General features: G+C 41.4%; 1 protein-coding gene across 3 annotated transcripts in view; it reads right to left on the bottom strand.

Moving 5' to 3' along the window:
- Positions 1 to 22,452, bottom strand: part of KIF1A (kinesin family member 1A) — a 627,076-nt gene that overhangs the window by 350,611 nt on the left and 254,013 nt on the right. For all 3 annotated transcript variants that reach the window (XM_033958697.1, XM_033958695.1, XM_033958696.1), the window contains 5 exons: positions 18,406 to 18,485; positions 14,282 to 14,382; positions 5,534 to 5,617; positions 4,897 to 5,077; positions 4,436 to 4,508 (listed from right to left, as the gene is read on the bottom strand). In XM_033958697.1, coding sequence (XP_033814588.1) covers positions 4,436 to 4,508; positions 4,897 to 5,077; positions 5,534 to 5,617; positions 14,282 to 14,382; positions 18,406 to 18,485 — 519 coding nt within the window. The remainder of the gene's footprint in view (positions 1 to 4,435; positions 4,509 to 4,896; positions 5,078 to 5,533; positions 5,618 to 14,281; positions 14,383 to 18,405; positions 18,486 to 22,452) is intronic.

Genomic DNA, 22,452 nt, shown 5'->3' with positions numbered 1-22,452 from the left:
CTTCTCCAAGGTCAGTGGCGTACCAAGGGGGGAGGGGGGTGGGGGCGGTCCGCTGCAGCCTTAAGGGGGGTGCACAGCCGGCCAGGTCCGGATCTGGCCGGCTGTGCGCCCCCTAAGGCTGCCATCGGAGAGGAAGTTTGGGCCAGCCAATCACTGCCTAGCTGGGCGGAACTTCCTCTCTGACGGCAGAACTGACGTCGGGGGAATGCTGGTCAGCCCGATGGTGGGAAGCAGAGAGAGCTTGGGGCAGCCGCGGCGGTGGCTTTGGGGCCTGTTTCCCCCGATGGTGGCAGCAGTGGCTTTGTGGAGGGTAGGGAGAAAGAAAGGAGGCAGGCAGGGAGACAGAAGGGAAACAGAAAAAAAGAAAGGGGGCATCAAGAGAGAAAAAAGAAAGAAAGGGCAGGGAGAGAGGAAGAAAAAGTTAGGGGAGGGAATGAGGTCTGGAGGAGAGGAAGCATACAGGCTGAAAGAAGGGAAGAAAGATTGGATGCACAGTCATAAGATGAAATCACCAGACAAAGTAGGAAAAATGATTTTATTTTAAATTTAGTGATCAAAATGTGTCTGAATTTATATATGCTGTCTATATTTTGTACTATGGCCCCCTTTTACTAAACTGCAATAGTGTTTTTTAGCGCAGGGAGCCTATGAGCGATGAGAGCAGCGCCGGGCATTTAGCGCAGTTCCCTACGCTAAAAACTGCTATTGTGGTTTAATAAAAAGGAAGGGGATATATTTGTCTATTTTTGTATGGTTGTTACTGAGGTGACAATGCATAGAGTCATCTGCCTTGACCTCTTTGAAAAAAACCCAGAATAGGAATGATAATTAACATTTTCTCAGCGTTTAGTGTGGTTTGTGTTTTTTAATTTTATTGTTGATAGATCATTTTGACTTGGTCATTTTAAAGTAGCTCGCAAGCCCAAAAAGTTTGGGCACCCCTGAGCTAGAGCGTTGAAGCTGTGTCTTTCTATTTTATCCCCCCTTTTATAAAACTGTGGAGCATTTTTTAGCGCCAGCCGTGGTGGTAGCAGCTCTGATGCTCAGAATTCTATGAGCGTCAGAGCTGTTACCACCGTGGTTAAAATCCACGCTACAGTTTTGTAAAAGGGGGAGGGGTTAGTTTGTGATGACATATTCCATACTAGACGAAGGTGTTTTCTGTGTTCTGTGTGTTCAAAAGACATGGTTTTCTGTTAGGATTGACGGTGTAGGATTGATCTGTGCTGGTCTGGCTTGTTTAGTTTTACAATGGGTGTATTGATGTACTGCTCACTGCAATATGTAAGATGCTGCCTTTTCCTAGGTACTCATGTGTGACGTGTGGCTTGTTACTAAAAATCATTTTTTTCGTACAGATTGGGGGTGTGTGCCAAAAAATGATGGGCCCTGGGTGTTACTTATGCTAGGTACGCCACTGTCCAAGGTAGAGAGAACGAGAGAGCACTCTCTAAAGTTAAAAGGGGATAGATTCCATACATATGTAAGGAAGTTCTTCTTCACCCAGAGAGTGGTAGAAAACTGGAATGCTCTTTCGGAGGCTGTTATAGGGGAAAACACCCTACAGGGATTCAAGACAAAGTTAGACAAGTTCCTGCTGAACCAGAACGAACGCAGGTAAGGCTAGTCTCAGTTAGGGCACTGGTCTTTGACCTAAGGGCTGCCGTGTGAGCGGAGTGCTGGGCACGATGGACCACTGGTCTGACCCAGCATCGGCAATTTTTATGTTCATATCCCCTGCCAATTGCGCGTACCCTTTCCCTACCCCATACCTCTTTTAACTTCCCTGGCATGAGCAGCATCACTGACTCTCTGCCCGCCTTGGCTCTCTCTCTCTCTCTGAAGTCACTTCTGGGTCCTGCACCTAGGAAGTGACGCCAGAGGGAGAGACAAATCTGACGCAAGCAGTGAGTTGGTGATGCTGCTCGTGCTGGGGAAGGGAGGCAAAGAGGGTGGGGGAAGGGTGCCACCGCCCTGGATGCCTCTCACTCTCGCTTTGCCATTGCTTGCAGGAGCTTCCTTCCACTTTGAAATTCAATCAAAATTGGCAGATTTTAAGGAGTAAATAATGAGAAATCTTCTCTCCAAACACCTCAATGCCAGCTTCTAGCTGGTGTCAGGTTTCCAGCCATCAGGACCATTTTGTTTTATGCACTATTCTCTGAGCATTGGGAAGGGAATAGGAAATGACCTAATTAGCATCCCTCTGACTACATTTAAGTACTATTTATGCTCATCTTTGGTGTGCATGTTTTTCCTGAACTAGAGCACTCTAAACATTCTGCACAGATTAACCATGGTGCTAGTCCAGTGCTAATAGGTTCTGAGCATCGGCCCATGAATCTTCTAGTCTTGCTCATAGGTTCAGTTCCAGTTCAGTCTGGAGAGTGATTAAAAGGCATTTCCATATAAAGAGCAAAAGCAAACCCTCCAGTTGTACTGCAAATGCACAGACTACAAACACACTATACAAATCTCAACAGACACTCCACAGGCACACCATCACACACATTCAAGCACGCACCCCTTATGTTGGAACTGCACCTGATGCCCCTGAAATGGGAAGAAAGAAAGAAAGAGAAAGGGAAATCAGAAAAATAGGGCGATATTCCGTTTCTTTATTTCTTTTCTGTATACTGCCAGTTGGATTTACTACTCAGTTTTGTACCTCTTCTGTGCCTTGTGTCCTTGTACTGTTGGATTTCTGTACACTCTGTGTTGCACTCGCTAATAAAAATTATTTCAAAAAAAAAAAAAATAAAAGTCATTTCCATCTGAAAGCTGCTGGATGGCATGGTTTCTGCAAGGGAAGATCGTGCCTAACGAACTTATTGCACTTCTTCGAAGGGATCAACAAACGGATGGACAAAGGAGACCCCATAGACATCATATATCTAGATTTCCAAAAAGCCTTTGACAAGGTGCCCCATGAACGTCTACTCCGGAAACTGAAGAACCATGGGGTGGAAGGAGACGTACATAGATGGATCAGAAACTGGTTGGAGGGTAGAAAACAAAGGGTAGGAGTGAAGGGTCACTACTCCGACTGGAGGAGGGTCACGAGTGGTGTCCCGCAGGGCTCGGTGCTCGGGCCGCTGCTATTTAATATCTTCATAAATGATCTAGAAACAGGAACGAAGTGCGAGATAATAAAATTTGCGGACGACACCAAACTATTTAATGGAGCTCGGACTACAGAGGACTGCGAAAAGTTGCAAAGGGACTTGAACAAATTAGAAGAATGGGCGGCGAAATGGCAGATGAAGTTCAACATTGAAAAATGTAAAGTATTACATGTAGGGAGCAGAAACTCGAGGTACAACTATACAATGGGAGGGATGTTATTGAATAAGAGTACCCAGGAAAGGGACTTGGGGGTAATGGTGGACATGACAATGAAGCCGTCGGCACAGTGTGCAGCGGCCGCTAAGAGAGCGAATAGAATGCTTGGTATAATCAAAAAGGGTATTACAGCCAGAACGAAAGAAGTTATCCTGCCGTTGTATCGGGCGATGGTGCGCCCGCATTTGGAGTACTGCGTCCAATATTGGTCGTCGTATCTTAAGAAGGATATGACGTTAGTTGACAGGGTTCAAAGGAGAGCAACACGTCTGATAATAGGTATGGAAAACCTGTCATATTCTGAGAGATTGGAGAAGCTGGGTCTCTTTTCCCTGGAGAAGAGGAGACTTAGAGGGGATATGATAGAGACTTACAAGATCATGAAGGGCATAGAGAGAGTAGAGAGGGACAGATTCTTCGAACTTTCGAAAAATAAGAGAACAAGAGGGCATTCGGAAAAGTTGAAAGGGGACAGATTCAAAACAAATGCTAGGAAGTTCTTCTTTACCCAACGTGTGGTGGACACCTGGAATGCGCTTCCAGAGGACGTTATAAGGCAGAGTACGGTACTGGGGTTCAAGAAAGGATTGGACAAATTCCTACTGGAAATGGGGATAGAGGGGTATAGATAGAAGATTACTGCACAGGTCCTGGACCTGTTGGGCCGCCGCGTGAGCGGACTGCTGGGCACGATGGACCTCGGGTCTGACCCAGCAGAGGCATTTCTTATATTCTTATGTTCTTATTTGGTCTCCGTTCAGTTTCCAATTAATTGGTATCCATAGCAATCAATCCATCATCACAGTTTAGCACTAATTGGCATTAGTGCTGGGAGTCTCACTAGAGGTGCTAATAGTTGCACAGGCATGCCCACTGAATTCATTCTGAAGCTTAGAGAGAGTCCCTCCAGAGCAGGATAATTAGGAGTGATTTGCACTATTTATTGGCAGGGGAACAACTACTGTCACAAGTGCTGCAAATTGTTCTGTATATAAACAGGGAAATCTACTTTCCAGTTCTATTAATCTGAAATCTTTCAGAGGTACCACATTTACTAAAAAATGAAAAGTTCTAAAAGCGCTCTCTTACATACCAATCTCTGCTGCTCCAGCAGGTAGGTGGCTTCCTCCCGCTCCTTTCTGTACTGGTCTTCCAGCTCTTGAAGCCTGTGAAATTTAGATGGGAATCTGATATGATCATATCAACAAAAAAGCCTAGAAAGACAAAATCTATGAGCTGATTCATTTCATAACCACAATGAAAATCACATTAGTAGGACTAAAAAAATGGACAATACCTTGAAGATTATTAGATATTGTACTCATATAATATGCATTCAGTTTTTCAAAGAGAGTACAATCATAACCATCTCGCCTGGAAAGGACTGTCATTATTCCCAATGTGTTTTCCATCATGGCAATTGCATGACATGAGAACTTTGCCAGTATCACCCTTCCAAAATTATTTAACAGCTACCACTCGCCCTCTTCCTTTCTTCTAGCTATGAAACCAAAAATATACTGATACCATTTTCTCACTCTCATTTCCTCTTACCTCTGTTCCATTTCCTGTTTCATGTCAATGCCCTGTTTCTCCAGTAGTTCACGTTGTGCAAAAGCCCAGTCTACTGGCTCAACTGGGGTTTCTGCACAAGGGGTCCTCTCTCGTTCCTGCCTTGCCTGCTCGGGGTGGTTAAATCTGAATACATGGCTCTTTCCCATAATGATACGATTTCCTATAAGGTGAGGAAGATAGAGAGCAATCAGCAGATTCCTCTGTCTTCTAATTAATGAAATACTGGACAGCTCAGTTATATGACATGTACCAAAGTGCATTACTGGAAAGGGAGACTTTCCCATTTCCCATCCTGTCTTTCTCTCATTCCTGCTCCATCACCATCACACTACAGAAGCATAGAAAACAGTCACCCAGGCTGAATTTCAAGCATCACTACTTTTGAAATGATAATACATAGAAATAAAATAAAACATAAGGAATGGAAAATAAGGTGATGCATTTTGTATTGAACTAGCTTAAGCTTTTGAAGGCAGAACCTTTTTCTTCAGGCCAGCAATAAGCAAAAGATGACAAAATTAAAATATATGTAATTGTGACATGAAAAGCATATTACATCCACTTCTTGCAAGTCATACCCATTTAACTCTTTTTACTTTCCAAAGGCATCACATACCGGAGCGCAAAATGGTGGGCTCTGACAATTTCTTGCCATTGACATAAGTGTTTGCTCCTTCACATGGTTCCAGTGTTACCACCACTACAGTATGCAAGAAGAAAGAAGAATTTTAAGACTAGGAAGCACAATAATGATTATATCACTAATTTCTTGCTATAAGATTCATCTATCATCTTTAAAGACCACATCTTTATTGAGAAAGGGGTATAAGAGAGCAGTACTTCAAAAAGACAGAAGATCTTTGAAACTATATTTTGTTTAGGATCTCAGAGATTCCATCTACCTTCTGGCCTCCCAATCCCTACCTCTGGTTATGGAAGAGCCATTACAGATTTGGGACTTGTGACTAATTATTGCTGATGTTCATACTGTAAATTAGTAGTGGATTTAGCATAATAACATGGAGTGGGATTTTAGAAACAATTTTCAACTTAGAATTTAGATGTCCAAGACTGTATGTGAGATATAGACATCTATTTCACAGGATTTCAGAACAGAATTTGCTGCCATACAGCTTGTTCTAAAATGCATGAGAAATAGACTTCCAAGCAATGGCTATGTCCAGCATGAACATCCATTTTACAAACTGTAATGTCAAAACTATGAACAGGGCAAAATGATGTCTGTGTAGCACCTTATAAATATCCTTATAAACTGGCCACTCAGCTACTCATGTGGTAAAGTAGCCTAATGGTTAGAGCAGCCAGCTGAGAACTAGATCCAAGGATCAGAAATTGCAGATTCATATCTCACAGTAGCTGTTTATAATTTCCTTTACTTTCCTTCATTTTTTTTAAATTGTGAGTCCTCCTGTGATTTTCCTTACTCTCATCAATGCAGAACTGCTCAGTTAGAGCACATTTTCTGTATCCTGCATGTGCCAAGTACCAGGTCTAAATATGGACATCCATCCTTTTGAACATAAGTGTTTCTTCCCCTTCTGAGAAAAAAGTTGGATGTTAATGTTTTGGCCCCTCCCTTGTACCACTCAAAACACACCAAGATTATGTCCCCTTGCCATATAGACACATTGCAGTTAGTGGCATAGTAAGGAGGGGGCAGACCGCCACAGGCACCATCTTGGTGGGGGCATCACACCTCTCCACCACCCCCCACGCTACGCCCTCCCTTCTCCACTCCACTGTACCTCTTTAAAATCTTCACCAGCACAAGCAACTACTCCATCCTGCTGCTTCCAGGTCACAGGGCCAGGTAGTGACATCAGGGGGACAGCAATGCCAATGCGAGCAGCAGGCTGGAGAAGCTGCTTGTACTGGTGAAGAATGTAAAGAGGTATAGGATGGGAAGGGAGGGCGCAAGTGGTGGGGTGCAGAAGGAGTATAGGGAGCATAGAGGAGGCATGGGGGGGGCACTGCCTCCCTCACTACGTCACTGACTGCAGTTTTAGATATTCATATCCTAGCTTTATAAAATTGGGATTTGGACATCTAAATGCTGGTTTTTAAATATCCAAAACAGGTATAGAGCTTCTAAAATAACCTCCATAGTAGATGATGGCAGATATAGATCTGTACAGTCCATCCAGTCTGCTCAACTCCATAAGAACATAAGAATAGCCTTACTGGGTCAGACCAATGGTCCATCAAGCCAAGGCTTCCCCCATATCTTTCTCAATAACAGACTATGGACTTTTCCTCCAGGAAATTGTCCAAACCTTTTTTTTTTAATTTTTTATAAAAGATTTTAGAAATATAATAGAATGGGGGGAGGGGAAGGGATGCTAGAGTGCCTGAGAGGAATGGCAGCCTGATTGAGTTGCTCTCCCCATGGCGTTAATAACTACTAGAACTCTCTAAGTATTCTCTTTTTGCACTTCATATTATTATTTTTAAACATCTCTACTACAAGAATGTCTGAATACCTGGGTAAGATGGCTACTAACAAAGCAGGGAAAAGGCACAAACCTGATGTGCTGAGATCTCCTTCAAAGACACCGTTGCCAAGCTCAGAAAATGGCGGCAATTCTGAGATTTTAGAGGAACTCAAGACACTGAGGGAATTATGACATTCTAAAGAGGAAATTATGAACAAAACCAAAGAAATCATAGACGAGTTGGCTAACTTGACAGCTAAAATGAGCCAATTTAAACTTCGGGTATCTGATCTTGAGGTTAAATCAACTGCCACTGAGAAACATATTAAGCAAATCAAAGGGCAAATCAAAAAAATCACGATTTCGGAACAAGAAATTGATGATGCTAGTAATCGTGCCTGAAGAAATAATTTGCGGACCCTTGGTTTACTGGAGGGAAAGGAGGGCACCAACATTATCAAATTTGTTTAATCTCTGATACCGAAGGTGCTCGGTATTACTTTCGAGTGGGAATTTGAAGTGGAATGTGCACATCGCACTCCAGCAACGAATTCTCCTAACAGCAAATATCTGAGACCCTTGATCTTGAAAATCTTGTGGTATCCACAACTACTGCAAGTAATGCAGAAGGCAAGAGAACTGCCGAAGCTTGGAAGAAATTAATAATAATAATAACTTTATTCTTCTATACTGCCATAGTCAGATGACTTCTAGGCGGTTCACAGTGAAGAGGGCTGGACAATCAGTGAATTATAGAATGCAAAAAATGAGGGTACAACATATTATATAAGAAATAGACATAAGGAAAATATGGATCTCAAGTATGTAATATGGATCTCAAGTATGCAACCCAAGGTAGAAAGCTGGGCAGTTAGCAAATTACAGAATGCAAAAAGTGAGGGTACAACATATTACACAAGAAATAGATAGATGGAAAATATAAATTTATGAATTTAGTGTGGCTTCTGTTTAGGAGATGAATCTGTCAAACAGTACAGTTTTGATTATTCTCCAAAATGCGCTGTAGGTCAGCCTGGCTCCATTGATGTAGTTACCCAGCCACTGAGGCATGGTTCACTGTGGTTAGATGTTCGTCCCACACCTAACCCTCCTATTTGGCTACAATTGGAAAAGAGTCTACACGGAAGCACTCGCCTTGCTTTTGTGCTATCCACCCCTCTACAATGAAATGATAAAAAACAACCAATCTATTATTCTACACTTGTTGTGCTGAAGGCTTACGATAACCTGATGGAAATGGCACGAGTCTCGTTGGATATTGTTGTGGCATAATGACTGCATCAAGATACAGGATGGAACTCTTAACTGGAAATCGTGGCAGAATTGTGGTATCTGGACTCTTCAGGACTTAATTAAGAGCTCTCAATGGATGTCCTTCGCTGACTTACAAGCATGCTATAACCTACCTCACCATCAACATTATCGCTGGTTACAACTGAGACACTGCTTGACTGCTCTCTTCCAAGATGTAGGGCAGTTAAAAGATATTCCAGACCTATTTTTGCAGATATCTTTAATTAATAATAACAAAAAGGGGTCGCCTCTCGATGGTATACTGCTATGTGAAAGTCTTACTCCCTCATTAACCAGCATGATGAACGCTTGACATGAAGACTTGGGCCTTTTGTTTACCACAACCCATGCCACCACTTAATATCGACCCATATCTGTTGAACTATGTTAGCATAATTCAAAGCGTATAGTTGGGCTACATCCCAATAGAATCGAATTCCCAAATAACGAATGTCCCTGGGAGCCCATCAAAATGGATAGCGCTCCGATAACTGTTAAATATCACTATCCCCCAAAGTAGCTCCTGTCCATGTTTACTTTGAAACCCGACACCGCACCAAACTCCAAAAAAAGCTCCAGTAAAATAGGAAGGGAGACCGCTGGGTCCCGCACATAAAGTAAAACATCGTCTGCAAACTCTAATCCCCAACTCTAATCCCCACAACTCCTAATGCTCCCTAATACAAATAGCCAGGGGTTCCATCGAAAGGGCAAACAAGAGTGGGGAAAATAGACAGCCCTGCCGCATCCCATGCTCTATAGGAAAGAACTCCATGTATCCCCCATTAATACGAATAGTTGCCCGAGGCGCCTTATAAAATGCCTGTATCCAGTCTATAAAATAAGACCCAAACCCATTCTGTCCATCACCTGCCACAAAAACTCCCAACTAACAAGGTTAAAAGCTTTTTCGGCATCAATAGTCAAAAAAGCTATTTTATCCGAGGCCTAACTAGCGGCCCATAACAGATGCAGAGTCCTCTGAATATTATCACTAACCTGCCGGTGCTGGACAAAGCCAAATTGATCCCGATGTACCAAGATGGGAAGAAACCACCCCAATTGTAAAGCCAAAACTTTAGCTATAATTTTAGCATTGGTGTTCAAAAGCAATATCGGTCTATAAGCACCGCACCCCAAGGGATCCTTCTCATGTTTAAGTAACAATGAAATACCCGCCTCCCCTATGCTCGAAGATAGAGATGCCCCGCACAAACCCCAATAGCTACCCGCACCAATAAAGGAGCCAAAGACTCTCGAAATTGCTTGTAAAACTGATTTATGTAACTGTCAAACCTCGGCCATTTTCCTGCCTTCAACAGTTTAATAACCCCCCAGAACCTCACCGAACAAAATGGGAACATTAATAAACTCACTATCCGCTGATGATAACTTAGGCACATTCACCGCATTCAAATAAGCGGTCAGAACCCACCCTTTCCTATGCACTATAAAGGTTAGTATAATAAAGAAAAACTCGCACAATGGCCCAATCAGTACGATGATCCCCACCTGCTGAATCTATGATACACGTAATGGTTACCTTGTCTTGGTGGAATTTGATAAATAGCGCCAGCTTCGAGCCCACCTTATTATGCCATTCATATACCGATTGCCGAAGTCGAGAACACAAAAATTCCACATATTGCATCTGCAGAAGAGAAAGCTCGGCGCGCACCTTTTGAAGCTGCGCATAAACACGAGGGTCCTGATGTCTCTGATGTATACTCCCAAGAGTCAACAACTGCTCCCTAAGGACAAGAGACCGTTGTGCTTAAAGTGCGCCCCCCATTTAATGAACACTTCCCAGTTCACCACTTTCAATGCATTCCATAGAGTAGCATCACTGACTGCGTCATTATCATTATGTTGCAGATACAGGGCAACAGTGGCATCCACTTCCCACACTACTTTGGGATCCTTTAACATAGACTCATTAAGACACCATAAATGTAGACCCCCCCAAAAAAAACCTCCCAAAATCCCACACAAGAAATCCACATTAGGGGCATGATCTGGTATCTGAATTTGACCGATCAGAGCGTGCATTACCTCCCACCCAACACACACACACACACATATCATGATGAGCCCATATGTCATCTATTTTAGCATACGATTGGTGGGCATGGGAATAATGCATATAAGTCATTTGAACAGGATGTAGTAACCTCCATCAATCCACCAATCCCAACGAGACCAACAATGAGAGCAATGCCCTATGATGGGTCTTAAAAGGCACTCTCGACCCCTCCAGTGTAGTTATCAAGATGGACATCAGGTATAACATTAAAATCACCCCCCAGATAAACAGGACCCTCCACAAATTCCACTAAAGGAGCCTTAATAGAGTAAAATAAAACCCCAGCTTGACCCACATTGGGAGCATAGAGATTAATAATCGTAATATTGCGGCCCTGCAATGAACCCTGAAGAGCCAAACATATACCATCCCTGTCACGAAACACTCGATGAACTACCAAACCCTTCCTAACAAGTATGACAAGCCCCCTTACCTTCTTACCCACCCTCTCTTCCAGAGGCGACCAAACCTGATCAAAATGAGGTGAACGCAACACAGCCTCATCTCTGGGTCGCAAGTGCATCTCCTGGAGCAAACATATATCCCTGTTCATCCTCACCAGTTCTCTGTACACAATACTTCGCTTACCCAGACTATTCAACCCATTAACATTCCATGACCCAATGTGTAGAAGTTTACCAGCCTCCCTCCCCCCCCACCCCGGTCTCCGGGTTGATCCCCACCCTTAGAGACCAGCAAGCCTGAAGAAAATGCAATCCTCTACAGAAGGCTACCCACACACAATCACTTCCCCAGTGACACTCAAAAGTAGCCCTCTCTCCCATACTTGACCCCTCCCCCCTACTATCCCACCTCTCCATATCCCAATAACAGGAAACCACACAGAACTCCTGTATAACTAATGAAAGTGGATCATCCTAGGGGGGAAAATCCAATCCCAACTGCTTCCACCCCCGGGAAATCCACGAGTAAAAGACACTTCCACATCCCCAACCCACACATTCTACTACACACCCACACTCAGTATCCCATGCACCCAACAGTAAACCCACTCAATTAACCAATACCCCAATAGGATTAACAAAGTATACAGGCAAGATCTAACATACAATACTACCACTGCAACTCTTGTCCACAATAAGCAAAGCAAAAATAGCAAAGGAACAAATCTAAAGCTTCAAGTGACAGCTTTGGCAGATTTCTTGCCCGATCCCTCTCAAGCTGGAGGTGGTAGCCACAGCCACTACATTAGAAACAGCAGGGAGATTCTCACAGCCCAATTCCCGCAATGCAGACCATGTTTCTACCACAGTGCTCACTCTTTGGGACTTGCCATTAAAAGTCAGCCATACTCCAAAAGGGAAGAGCCAACAATACTTATATCTTCCTACTCACAGAACCTGGGTAACTTCTTTAAAAGCTTTGTGTTTCTGCAGCGTAGACCAAGCCAGGTCCTGAAACACTCCCACTGCAAGATCCTTCCACCGAAAATTTGCCTGCCTCCATGCCACTAACATAATGCGCTCTTTTAGGGTATAATCCCTGAAGCAGGCGATAATATCCTTAGGGTCCTGTCCACGAGCTGGACCCAAGCTGTGATGTGCTTGCAATAGGATCACACTGTCCAGCACATCTGCTCCATCGGCCAACAGTAGTTGCTCACAAAACTCCCACACCACCAGTTTACAGTCTCGATGTGCCTCCACCTCCATTATGCCTTTAAATCGCAAATTGCAACTTTGGGATCTATTTTCGAGGTTTTCTACCTGGGCTTGATCTTGTAGTTCGGTGGACAGACGATACGTTGACTCAGGTAGGCCCAACACTAAGGTGATAGTTGCCACATGGTCCTCCGAGGTTGAAACCTGAGCCCCCAACTCGTTAACCTTGAAATGAAGCTCTGCAAGGGCTGTCTTAACATCCACGCAGACACCATCTTAGCTTTCAACTCCTGGAACCATGCGTGCATTAATTTCTTTAATGCCTCTCCCTCCTCGAGTGTGTGGTCAGGAATACCTTCATCTTCTGACTCCGAGGCTGCTGACTGCGCCTCCGCCATCTTTCTTTTTTCCACCACACCGCTAGCAACCTCTGAACTCGATTTTTCCCCCACATCTCCAGCATATTTAAATTTCTCAAGTCTTTTCCTTGTTGCTTTAGCATCACTGACCCAATAGCACCCGAAGTAAGAATTTAGCAGAGCTCTGGAAGCTATGAACACTACAATTCTCTTAAGTCTAAACGAAGCTCCCGCTCTAAGCAGCCATTCTCCAGAATAACATCACTTCCTTCTTCCAAACCTTTCTTAAAACCAGCTTCGCTATCCTCTCTTACTACAACCTCTGGCCATTACTATTCTCTGAGTGAAAAAATATTTCCTTCTATTGGTTTTAAAAGTATTTCCCTGTAACTTCATCAAGTGTCCCCTAGTATTTGTAATTTTTGATGGAGTGAAAAATCGATCCACTTGTACTCGTTCTACTCCACTCAGGATTTTTTAGACTTCAATCATATCTCCCCTCAGCCATCTCTTTCCAAGCTTAAGAACCCTAACCTTTTTAGTCTTTCCACATACGAGAGGAGTTCCATCCCCTTTATCATCTTGGTCGCTCTTCTTTGAATCTTTTCTAGTGCTGCTATATCTTTCTTGAGATAAGGAGACCAGAATGGAACGCAATACTCCAGGTGAGGTCACACCATGGAGCGACACAGATGCATTATAACATTATTAGTTTTATTAGCCATCCCTTTTCAAAAATAATTCCTAGCCTATTTGCTTTGTTACACTCTTTTATGACTGAATATAAACAGGACACTGATCAAGTGGGGAGATGAGTGAATTATAAAATTATTAATAGTTGATATTATATATTTCACACTCTGGTCATGCTTGTCTTAGAAATACAGAGAACAGGGATTCTCCAGGCCTGTGAATGGCATGTGAGGGCCCCATGGCATATCAGATTTTCAGTGCTTTTTTGAAAGTTTTATGAGCCAGACATATGCCTTTATAGATAAACCAGAGATGGGAAAGGGAGGTGGGCTCCAGATTCCTACAGTCAGAGGGTCATAAAATTCCTTTTGGTGTCAGCAGATATTTTCACATTGGGACCAGAGGTAAGGAGAAGGGAGAATTGAATTTGATTACCATGGGACCAAGGTAATAAATTGACTTTGACAAAATGCAGATGGGAAAAGGCTATAAAATTCATAGTGTGGAGCCTGGTCTTTGGTCTGGAAGAAAAAAGATTCAGCAGATTGGTTTTAATCTCCATGCAGCCCAACTCACAATCTTGGGTTTTAATTTTTTTTTTTTTTTAAGTGAATCTGGTTTTTTTGTATTATTTTGTATTACATTTAATTTTGTGAAGTATAGCTGCATAAAATTTGAATTTACTTTAAATATATGATTTACCAAAGAAAAGGTAAAGATTAGAACAGTTCTTATTAGTAACAGACCCTGAGTTTTAAATTGATTTCTTTTTCAAGGAAAACACATATTATTTGGCCATAGCAGCTGGTCAGCAGTAACAAGCAGAATGATCGTGAATACCTTCACCAGAAAGTTTGGTGTCACTCCGGAATATACAATGTTCCTCCTTTATGAAGTGTCCACTTAACACAATGTCTTGTCTCCTTTCCTCTCGGCCAACCCTACAAAAAAAGACACTGATTGTCTGGGCAATAATAACTAGCCAAGAGCCATCTTAACCACTAAGATATGTCATAATCTACTTTAGGGTCTTTTTACTAAGCTGTAGTAAAAAGTGGCCTTAGAGCGCCCTTATGTGGATTTTTCTCAATGCTAAGGCATTTTTTCTATTTTTTTCTATTAATGGCCATGCGTTAATGTTGTCAATAGCATGCAGCCATTAGAAAAAATTAGTACATGAGCCCTTATTGACACCTAGTTTGTAATTAGTAAGGGTTCACTTAATAATCCTGCACTAATCAGATAGCAAATGCTGTGCTGTGCTGTGCTAACTAGTACAAGAATGTCCACTCTTTGCTCCTAGACATGTCCTGCCATCAAAAATTAAAAAATACTTTTTAATGCATGCTAATTTGCACTGCAAGATACCTGACAGCATTCTACGGTAAGTCATTTTAAGCTACGGTTTGCATGCGCTAACGTTTATTGCAGCTTAATAAAAAGGCCCTTTTGTTATTATTTTGGGCATAGTTACTAAACATTAGCTTGCATTATGTGCTGCCACCCTCATGTTATTCCAATAAATGCAGTGGCAGATAGTGCATGCTAATGTTGAGTGAATAAATATCTTTGTATATAAAGAAAATATATAATTAAGATTCAGATCATCCTTGTTAATTGAGTCTGTAAAATGTAAAGGCACAGAGTGGCACAGCTAGGATTAAAACACGACAGTCTCACACTGCCTATTTACAAATATTGCTTCTGAACTCTAAGGGCTCCTTTTACTAAGGTGCGTTAGCGGTTTTAGCACGCACTTAGCGTGCACTACAATGCTACACGCGCTAGACGCTAACGCCTCCATAGAGCTTGCATTAGTATTTTCCGTGTAGTGCGTGGTTTGTGCGTGCTAATCTTCAGCGCGTGCTAAAAACGCTAGCGCACCTTAGTAAAAGGAGCCCTAAGCCCACACTTGCTGCAGGAGCAGGAATCTTATTGTATGCAATTCTGGTGTACCTTTCCTCCATACTGATCTATAGATAAGATGATCAGCAATTGCAAAATAGATGTGCATTTATTTGCATGTATTAGGTTTGTTTAGATGCCTAAAACTTTTAATGCATACAAATCAACAATATGTGTGTATATCTATGAATTAATATAGATAAAATGAATTTGCATATATAAATTAGTTTTAGTTTGCATAAAATTGAAAACATTTTTAGGGTGTTTTCTTGAACAACCATGACTATTTGTATTGCACAAATATGAGGGGCTGCTGAAACGTTCTCAGCCCAACCAAGAAGAGAATGATGTGGAACCATGAAACTTACAAAACTTTTCATATAGTTTCATATAATTGAAATGAAAAGTGTCATGAATAACTTATAAACTTCATGGCTCCACATCATTCTCTTCTTGGTAGAGACTTTTTTTTTTATGTACTTGTTGGATGATATTCTAGCTTCACTGAGTGAACCTATTAGCCTGTTCTAATCGTTCCAGAAAATAAAGGGTTAGTGGTATACGTACTATAGCATTCCTCACTACCCTACTCGGTTTGGAACATTATGGACCACCACACTGAAGGCTCAAGCAGCATAGTTTAAAGATTGCAAAAAGCCAATATATCAATTTTGTTATCATAGTTTGGAATTAGAATGCCATGTTAGTGTATTGGGTCTCATTAAATTATATAATACTAGAGAGGCTATGGGGCTCATTTTCAAAACAGTGGTTCTTAACCCTGTCCTAGGGGACGCCCAGCCAGTTGGGCTTTCAGGATATCCCTAATGAATAGTAGGAACGGACAATGAACACTCCAATGAAGATCACTGTTGTAAGACCAACTTGTTTATTTCAGAAAAGGACACAAGCAGAAGCTGTGGACCCGACACAGCACTGTGTTTCGGCGTCTGAGGAGCGCCTGCATCAGGGGTCACTGTGGCGTATATGTTCACAGATGAAAGGTCTGGGATAAAACAAAGCTCGGTCCAACCAACATGCCAGAGTAACTTTTTGGTGTTTACTATCCCTAATGAATATGCATGAGACATATTTTCATGCCTGTCTCCTCCATTATATGCAAATCTCTCTCACCCATATCCATTAGGGATATTCTAAAAACCCAACTGGCTAGGCATCCCCCCAGGACAGGGTTAAGAATCACTGGTCTAGATGTTTTTGTATGCTTTTTCTCTGCAGCACATCTAAATCTCAAGGGGACATGTTGAAGGCATGTTAAAGACAGGATTTGGACAAGCTTAGCACTTGGACATTTTGCAGTGATAATCAAACATTTTATAAAACATCCAGGGCACAATTTGGACATTTGGGGCTAGACTACAAGTTTTAACTATAAGTTTATTCAAAATTTGATTAAACGGCTATCTTAAATTCTAGGTGTTTTACATTAATAAAAATGGATTACAAAATTTAAAATTATAGACATGGATAATCAAGATACGCGGACTTGACATACAGTTAAACCAAATGGAAGAGGGGAGAGCTACAATATAGCAAAGAAAAAGAAACATTCAAGAATAAGGGTCAAAAAGGTATCCAAACTGACTAGGTGACCACTGTAGGGATGAAGGCATGGCTCCCCACACTCCCCCAGTGGTCATTGACCCACTCCCCAAAGATCTGAATGAAACAGTACATATCTGTTTCTATGACAGCTACAGATAGTATGGCCAATCCTAGTAAAACAGCAAGCAGGTATCTGCTGTAGTCTGGTGGGCAGTGCAGTGAACTCCAGAGAAGGAGACCCAGGCCCATATCCCATCCTAACAAGTACACTTGTGTGGGACAGTGTGAGCCCACCAAACTCACTGAAAACTTACTGTTCCTATATATAGGTAATACCTGCAGCCATAAGGGCTAATGGGGTGGTAGACAGGTGGGTCCAGTTGGTTTGGGGGTGTTTTGAAGGGAACAGTATATAATGTAAGGTGGTTCTGGTGACATGTACACCTGGCATCCTTTATGTGAAGTTTACAGCAGTGCCTCCTAAGGTGCCCCACTGCACTGCTGCATGTCTGTGTCAAAATGGTTTGGTTTAGGATGTTTTGCATTTGGACGTTTTCAATTTCGAAAATGACCAAAAAACAATAGACGCACTAAGGGCCAAAATATCTAGATAGATCTTTTTTTTAATGATAGATGTCTTGCAGTTTCGAAAATGGACATTTCCTCCACCCAAGTTTTTCTCAAAATGTCCAAAGTCAGACTTAGCCATCATATCGAAAATGCCTTGCACATTATGGACCCAGCAAACATTTTTACCCAGAAATATTTGGCACATGAGATTTCATATGTTCACATCTTCAAAGTTTTCTTTTGTTGGTCCATGCAAAGATATTAGAAGCTCCAGTGTGTCCTTCCATGAGCATACCTTTGATACAAGGCTTCAATTTCCTGTAACTTCTGTAGAAGTAGCAAAACATTTCACAGGAAAACAATTGTGCAAGCAAAAAAACCTTATACAAACAGCAGGTTAATTTCACCCAGTGAAATTAACTACAATATGATAGTACCATAAACAAGAAAAAAGTCCCCCCAAAATATAGGGGTCCTTTTATCAAGCTGCGCTAGCGGGGTTAGCGCGTCGGACATTTTATCACATGCTATCCCCTGTGGCCGGATATAAAACTAACGCCTGCTCAATGCAGGCGTAAGTAGCTAGCGCGGCAGGCGCAGTATTACATGCGTTAAACTCCTACCGCAGCTTGATAAAAGGACCCCATAATGTTCAGAAAAAAAGCTCTTTATTCAGCCTATAAACACCCTTGACTGACAAACACAGCACCCAACATGCCTATATTTCACCTATTAAGGCAAAATATGGGTATGTCAATAGAGTCAACAGGAATCTTATGGCATAAATCTTCCAGTAGGAAAATTACCCTCCCTATCTGGCCCTACATTCCCTTCTAAGCATTGCTCAATAAACTGCACTATTCATCAACTTATTCTGTCCATGTAGGATAATCAAGTTCTCAAAAACAAAATGATTTTCATACCTAGTTATGCCATCCTTAATGTAATACAAAAGGCACTCTGACATCAGTGGGTCTTCATTCAGATTGACCAGATGCGGAGTCTGTCGAGAAAAAAAACAATGTATTTCATAACAATGTATTTCATATCCTAGAAGGATTCTGCTGAATCTTTGTTGATTCAAATATTTCCATTTACTTATTTGTTGACCATAGTTTCAGATTTTTGGAAAGAGAGCCCACATCACTGGCACTCAGATTGTCCTATTGTAAAGCATCTCACCAAGAGACAATAGTAACTGAACACAACATGGGATAGTGCTGTGAGAGACCTCACTCTGTCTGAGTTATAGATTTCCTTCATAGGTCATTGTTAGAAGAAATGTCATACTTCAGAATCAAAGGCCATTCGGGTAGTTGGAGCTCTAGATTGCATGAGCGAGCATTCTTGGGCAGCCAGGAATAAGGCAGCACTTACTAACGCAGCTCACTAGCACTTTGAATTCTCAACAAAATTATGTTATTCACAAAGTAAAACCTAAGAAGGTTCTACTGTGTATATTTTGCAACCCAACCCCATGCAAAAGAAGTTGAAATATAAAGGGATGAAACTAACTCAAGCAAAGGCTAGGAAGAATAGTACAGAAGAGTTATATCCATGCCTAATACCACCACGCAGAGAGAAAAAATATCAAGAGTTCCCACACAGTTCAGAAGGATACTGAATTAACAAAGGATACTAAATTAACACAGCAGCATATACAGTAGTAGTAAATGATGGGAGATAAAATCCTGTATGGTCCATCTTGTCTGCCCAATAAGGTGTACCCGCCTCTCTGTGCAGGTTATATCAATCTCTGATTTATTGTAGGGTTGTGCTTGCCTCTCTGTGCAGGTTAGACCCATATATGCCTTAGTTTAGGGTTGTACCTGTCAGACCATTTTAGGTGTGAAGGTCATTTAAACTTTGCTTTGATTCCCCTCTCTTTCTATATAGGGATCCTTTGTATTTTTCCTACATGTTTTGGAATTCTGTCACTGTTTTTAACCCTGCCACCTCTCCCAGGAAGGTATCCATGCACCCAGCACCCTCTCCAAAAACATATTTCCTGATGTTACTCCTAAGTCTACCTCCCTGCAATCTTAATTCATGCCCTCTAGATCTACGACATTCCCATCTCTGAAAATGGATCTTCAGAATACCAGCAAAGTAGTATAACTTCAGCTGGCTGGTATCGTCATTGATCCGAATACTGGAGTGTGCAAAACATTTTATAGTTTTTTCTTTCTTTTTATATTTTTTCATATCCTTTATGTGTAGCTCCTTTACACCCATGTAATTAATTTTTCTTCATTTTACATAAATATGTTAAAACCAAGCCATGATAGATGATGATAGTACTTAGCTTAGTGCTTCCAATACTTCATCCGACGAACATTCGTTTCAATCTGCTTTTTCAGGGCTGAGGATTTTTGAAGCCGGTACAACGGCCCCTTATGACCTAAATGAGGATAATGATTGGCTAGCAGTGTTAGACTAAGTTTTCCTGGTTACCTGCACTTTTTCAAGAAGATTGCAGTGCAGGCTGCTGTTGATGAATAAATTGCTCTGTATAATCTGTCAGCTGAAGATGTTCGCGGGCACTTTGCTTTTTTAGCCGCTTGTGTGAAGCTTGTGTGAAGCTTTGCGAGGCAGGATGATTCATTATGTGCCAGCTGTTCAGTTCTTAAGTGAGTGCACGCCGTGGCCATTTTTATTAGTGATTTTGTAACAGACAGGCGGATAGAGCAACGTTATAAGGTAGGCTCTGCCTGATAGAACGATAGGTAATGAAGCTCTGGGAAGGTTTTAAATCTTACTTTATTTGCTTTGCAGCGTGTTATGTTCTAAGATTCACCTCAGCCCTGAAGAAGCAGATTGAAACGAATGTTCATCGGATGAGGTGTCGTTGCAAGCACTAAGCTAAGTACTATCATTAACTATCATGGCTTGGTTTTAACATATTTATATAAAATGAAGAAAAATTAATCACTTGGGTGTGATTTAAGGAACTACACATAAAGGATAAGAAAAAATATAAAAAGAAAGAAAAAAGTAAAAAATGTTTTGCACACTCCAGCGTTTGGATCAATGACGATACTACTTTGCTGGCATTCTAAAGATCCAGCTGAAGTTGATGCTATAGTTGCAAAATTTGAAAATCATTTTGCTTTATTTTGGTATATTTATTGATTATTTGATTTATTTTCAAAGACATCCTTTTCGAAAATGGCCCTCTAAGAATACTACATTGTGATTTTTTTTTTCCATTGGAATATGAACATGGAGTTTACCAACTCACTTCTGTAGATCAAAGGTTCTACAATTTTGTGCCTATCTCCTGAGCTATCCAGTCCCTTAGACCCTATTCAAGATCTTTTCTTCCTCTCTGATCATCCTTCTTCCCAGGTTTATTTATTGCTATGAAGATCACAGTATCCTCTGTGTATATGTTATGCAAGTCTCTACTCCCTCAATAGTTGAATATGTTAAAAATGAGTTAGCATTCATGTCACTCAAAATCAAACCCTTGACCAACCTCCTTGGGGGAATAGACCCCAACTGTTTCTGGGAAGACTTCCTTGGGTTTAACAGGAAGCTGCTAAAAATGAATAGGGAAAGACAGCAACAGACTCAAAAACTAGAGAAAACAGATCTGAGTGAAATAAAACCATATCCAAAGTAATGTCAAACACAGTGGGTCACAAAATACCAAGTCAGCATGATGATTCAGATAATGTTTTGTGCAATATTGTATGGTAGACCCTGGTTCTGACTCTGAATTGAAAAGATCTTTAACTTGCACTAGATGGGGGAAGGGACTGAATGGTGACAGAAAACTACTATTCAGATGTAGATCTTTTCCAGTTTTGATGGAGGCATTCATAGATACTGAAAATAGCTCTGGCATATGAATCTACAAAGACTAGCAGTCTGAAGCCTGGTCTTGGATAAAAAGGAAAGTAATGCCATATTTATTTTCTTATCATTTACTTGAAAAATCCTTAACTTGTGAATGATGTCAAATCCACTGGAGGGGACTCGCTGTTCTATGGTAGTCTTAATAATTGTGCCTTTACTATTTCTCCTTCATGTAGAGTTTTGTCCCTCTCAGCTGAAAGAGGAGTATGTAATGAGTTTCTTGGATTTTCCTCTACTTTACCCCTCATTCTGTTTTTCTTATGTAAACCATGGGAAAAGTCTATAAAGAATATTAACCACAACACATGCACAGCAGCTGTTCCCATTTAAAAAACTAAACTACACTAAATTAAAAAACCCTGATGCTTCAAGCTCCCCAAACCCATGCCCCATCCTTTAAAAAAAATTGGTAGGATGGATGTCCAATCTCTCCTGCCAATGGTCCATGACCCTTGACCTCCACCGACCCCCTCCCCCCCCATACACCTTATTCTGATCATAGGCATGATGGATGCCCACTCCCTCTTGCCTCTGGGGGTGCCTCTTCAAAATTGCAGCCCTGCCCCTTCCTGGTGCATCCTGGGATGCACTGTAACTTCATCGAGTGTCCCCCTAGTCTTTATAAATCTTGATGCAACAAAAATTCAATCCACTTGTACTCATTCTACACCACTCAGCATTTTGTAGGCTTCAATCCTCTGCCTCATCTTTCATTTTTGTATGTTTTCTGGTAATTTAGCTTAGTTTAATTTATTACTTATATTCTGCCCTTTCTCGAGGTAGAGTACAAAATACATACATAATTAAAATAAACAATCTAATAAAAATAAACAACACAATCTCCGATAACACAGGTTATCACTGTAGAATATAAAATATAAAGCATGTTGGAACAGATATTAACATCTTTTAAAAAAAGAACCTGTATCACGTTGCTGTTTAATCACCAAAGGAACATGGCACTTTAGTACAAGTGGGTTTATGTGAGCTAATTCATCCATTCATAAAGAGTATCAAAATAATATCTATTGTAAATGTGCTCTCACAACTTATGAGGGTCTGCTGAAAAATTCTCAGCCCAATCAACAAAGTTGGGGCAGTTTCCATTG

Source organism: Geotrypetes seraphini, chromosome 9, assembly GCF_902459505.1.
Source record: "Geotrypetes seraphini chromosome 9, aGeoSer1.1, whole genome shotgun sequence".
Lineage (NCBI taxonomy): Eukaryota > Metazoa > Chordata > Amphibia > Gymnophiona > Dermophiidae > Geotrypetes > Geotrypetes seraphini.
Note: the sequence above shows the minus strand (reverse complement) of the source record. Positions and strands in the feature narration are given on the sequence as shown.